This window comes from Palaemon carinicauda, chromosome 14, assembly GCF_036898095.1.
Source record: "Palaemon carinicauda isolate YSFRI2023 chromosome 14, ASM3689809v2, whole genome shotgun sequence".
Classification (NCBI taxonomy): Eukaryota; Metazoa; Arthropoda; class Malacostraca; order Decapoda; family Palaemonidae; genus Palaemon; species Palaemon carinicauda.
The window spans coordinates 125,449,288-125,451,502 of record NC_090738.1 but is presented as its reverse complement, the minus strand read 5'-3'; the positions used below and the strand labels follow the sequence as shown (position 1 = coordinate 125,451,502).

Below are 2,215 nucleotides of genomic sequence, written 5' to 3'. Positions count from 1 at the left end.
TTATTTTAGTATTTTTATGTCTTGGTAAAAATAAATCTTGTTTCGGACACTGAAATATTAATATTTTCTGGAAGGTACCAAAACTCTGATAACTGGTACTAGTTATTATTACGGTAAGCAATTATGTTTATATAGAGTAAACATTTAGTTTGAGATAGAGTAAATATTTGACTTTCAATAGGATTAGCATTAAGTTTTGACAGAGCAAGCAATTAACTTTTGACAGAGCAAGCAATTAACTTTTTATAGAGTTAGAAATTATCTTTTGATGGAGCACTAAGAAATTAGTTTTTATAGAGTAAGCATTTGGCTTATGTTAAAATAAGCTTTTAGCTTTTGATAGAGTAAGCATTTAGCTTTTGATTGAGTAAACAATTACATCTTGGTGTAATGAGGCAATTAGCTTGTTATTGATTAAGCGTTCAGCTTTTGGTAGAGTAATCATCTAACTTTTAATAGGGTAAGCATTAAACTCAATACTTTTTCTTGTAATCTTATATTTATATAAATAATATCCATTGGATTTCGTCAAAAGGAAAGGAAATCAGGGAAAGGGTTATTTAGCCTTCTTTAGTGATAGGAAGGCTCGGGAGTGTAGGATGGTGCAGGTTGGTAGGATGGTGCAGGCTTGTATGCAGGCTCGTGGTGGTAGGACTGGGGCTTGAAGGTGACTGGAGGGCCGTATTCGTGAGGGTACTGGGGCTCTCCGTAATAGGAGACCTCAGCTTGATATCCTCCGTAGGGACTGGCAACGTAGGTCACCTGCAAGGCAAAGGAGTTGTTAGAATAAGACATTTAATTTCAAGGTGTACTATAGACAGTCTGAAAGTAGCCACTGAACAATTACAGAGCCGTAGTTAACACCTTTAGTGAAGAAGAATTGTTTGGTAATCTCAGTGTTGTCAGGTGTATGAGGACAGAGGAGAATACGTAAAGAATAGGACAGACTATTCGGTGTATATGTAGGGAAATGAAAAGTGAACCGTAACCAGAGAGAAGGATCCAATGTAATACTGTCTGGCCAGTCAAAGGATAGAGCTGGGTTTGAAATGAATTATTAAAGAATTTAAAGAAACAGATACAATTTTCAAGTGTATATACTGAGAAATTTAATTAATTAAGAAAGGTTGGAGACTTACAGTCTGCTTGCGTCCGTCTGGGAGTTGAACAGTGTAAGATCCTTTGACGTTCTGTCCGTCGGATTTCTCAGTCTGGGCGAAGTCTGTGCCAGCATACTCGTCTTGAACGGCGTAGTTGTACTGGTACGGCTTTGGTTCCTGTACAAAGAAAGGGAAAAAAAAAGATTTAGTTTATTTAAAAAGAATTTTTTTCTTTGAGAAATTTATCTTGTATGTGTACTGTTCAGAAGTCAAATAATAAGGATCTTTTGTTGTATGTTTCCTTACCTCTTTGTATGTCTGCTGGTGTGCAGGAGGTCCATAACTGTCGGAAGGAGCAGACAAAGCCAGACCCACCAGCATAACCAGAACAGCAACCTGAGGGAATGGGAGAGTTTAGGTAACATTTCTCTTGTCTCTGGCCGTTTATAACATTAATCACATTTGGATAGCAAGGGAAAGAGGAGGATACATTTGATAGAAAGCAAATGAGAGGGCGCATCAGGCAACCGACCCCTTAATGTAAGGATAACAGTGGGAAAGATGAAGAAAAGAGAAGATTTTCAGTATTTAATTTAGAGTTCCACTTCGATAAATAAGTTCCTCGGCTGAATGGTCTACGCCTCCATCTTCGTCAGAAAGTAAATAGATGTTGAAATAAATAACAGTTTATCACAATATCACCAGCTGCTTCAACTGTACATGCCAGTCCTACCTTCGTGTACATGATGATCGTCCTGTTCGTTGGAAGGCGAAGAAGAAAATGATGTCGAACCTACAGAGGAGTTGAGCTTTTATAGGAGTGGCTTCGATATTGACGACCTTCAGGATCATTTGGTGGTTTTTTCGAGAAGTTTTACAGATATAGACGATGCCCTCAGGCTTTTTTGGGGGTGGGAGGGGGAAGAGAGGAGGAGGGGGAGAAGGAAAGCACAACGCCCTTTTTCCTCTATTTCATTATGGGCCATCGATGTGAAGTACGTGTTCTTTTAGCTGTCCATCTATTATCTGTCATTCTCATTAAATGTCGTGTCAATATCCATTTTGTTAGAATATAATTCTGTTAAATTTTTTCTCGTATCCATGTTGCTCCTTTT

General features: G+C 38.1%; 1 protein-coding gene across 1 annotated transcript; it reads right to left on the bottom strand.

The window, feature by feature from the left end:
- Positions 1-570: 570 nt before the first annotated feature.
- LOC137653329 (larval cuticle protein A2B-like) lies at positions 571-1,865 on the bottom strand. Its single transcript, XM_068386698.1, has 4 exons — positions 1,834-1,865; positions 1,407-1,496; positions 1,140-1,277; positions 571-762 (listed from the first exon to the last, which is right to left on the bottom strand). The coding sequence occupies exons 1-4, from the start codon at positions 1,843-1,845 to the stop codon at positions 571-573; spliced, it is 432 nt and encodes a 143-aa protein (XP_068242799.1). The 5' UTR covers positions 1,846-1,865.
- Between the last annotated feature and the right edge of the window lie 350 nt (positions 1,866-2,215).

Coding starts and splice junctions, on each gene's coding strand:
- LOC137653329 (XM_068386698.1), bottom strand. Junction 1,278..1,406: donor ACCAGCAGACATACAAAGAG/GTAAGGAAACAT, acceptor TTCTTTGTACAG/GAACCAAAGCCGTACCAGTA. Junction 763..1,139: donor CAGACGGACGCAAGCAGACT/GTAAGTCTCCAA, acceptor TTTGCCTTGCAG/GTGACCTACGTTGCCAGTCC.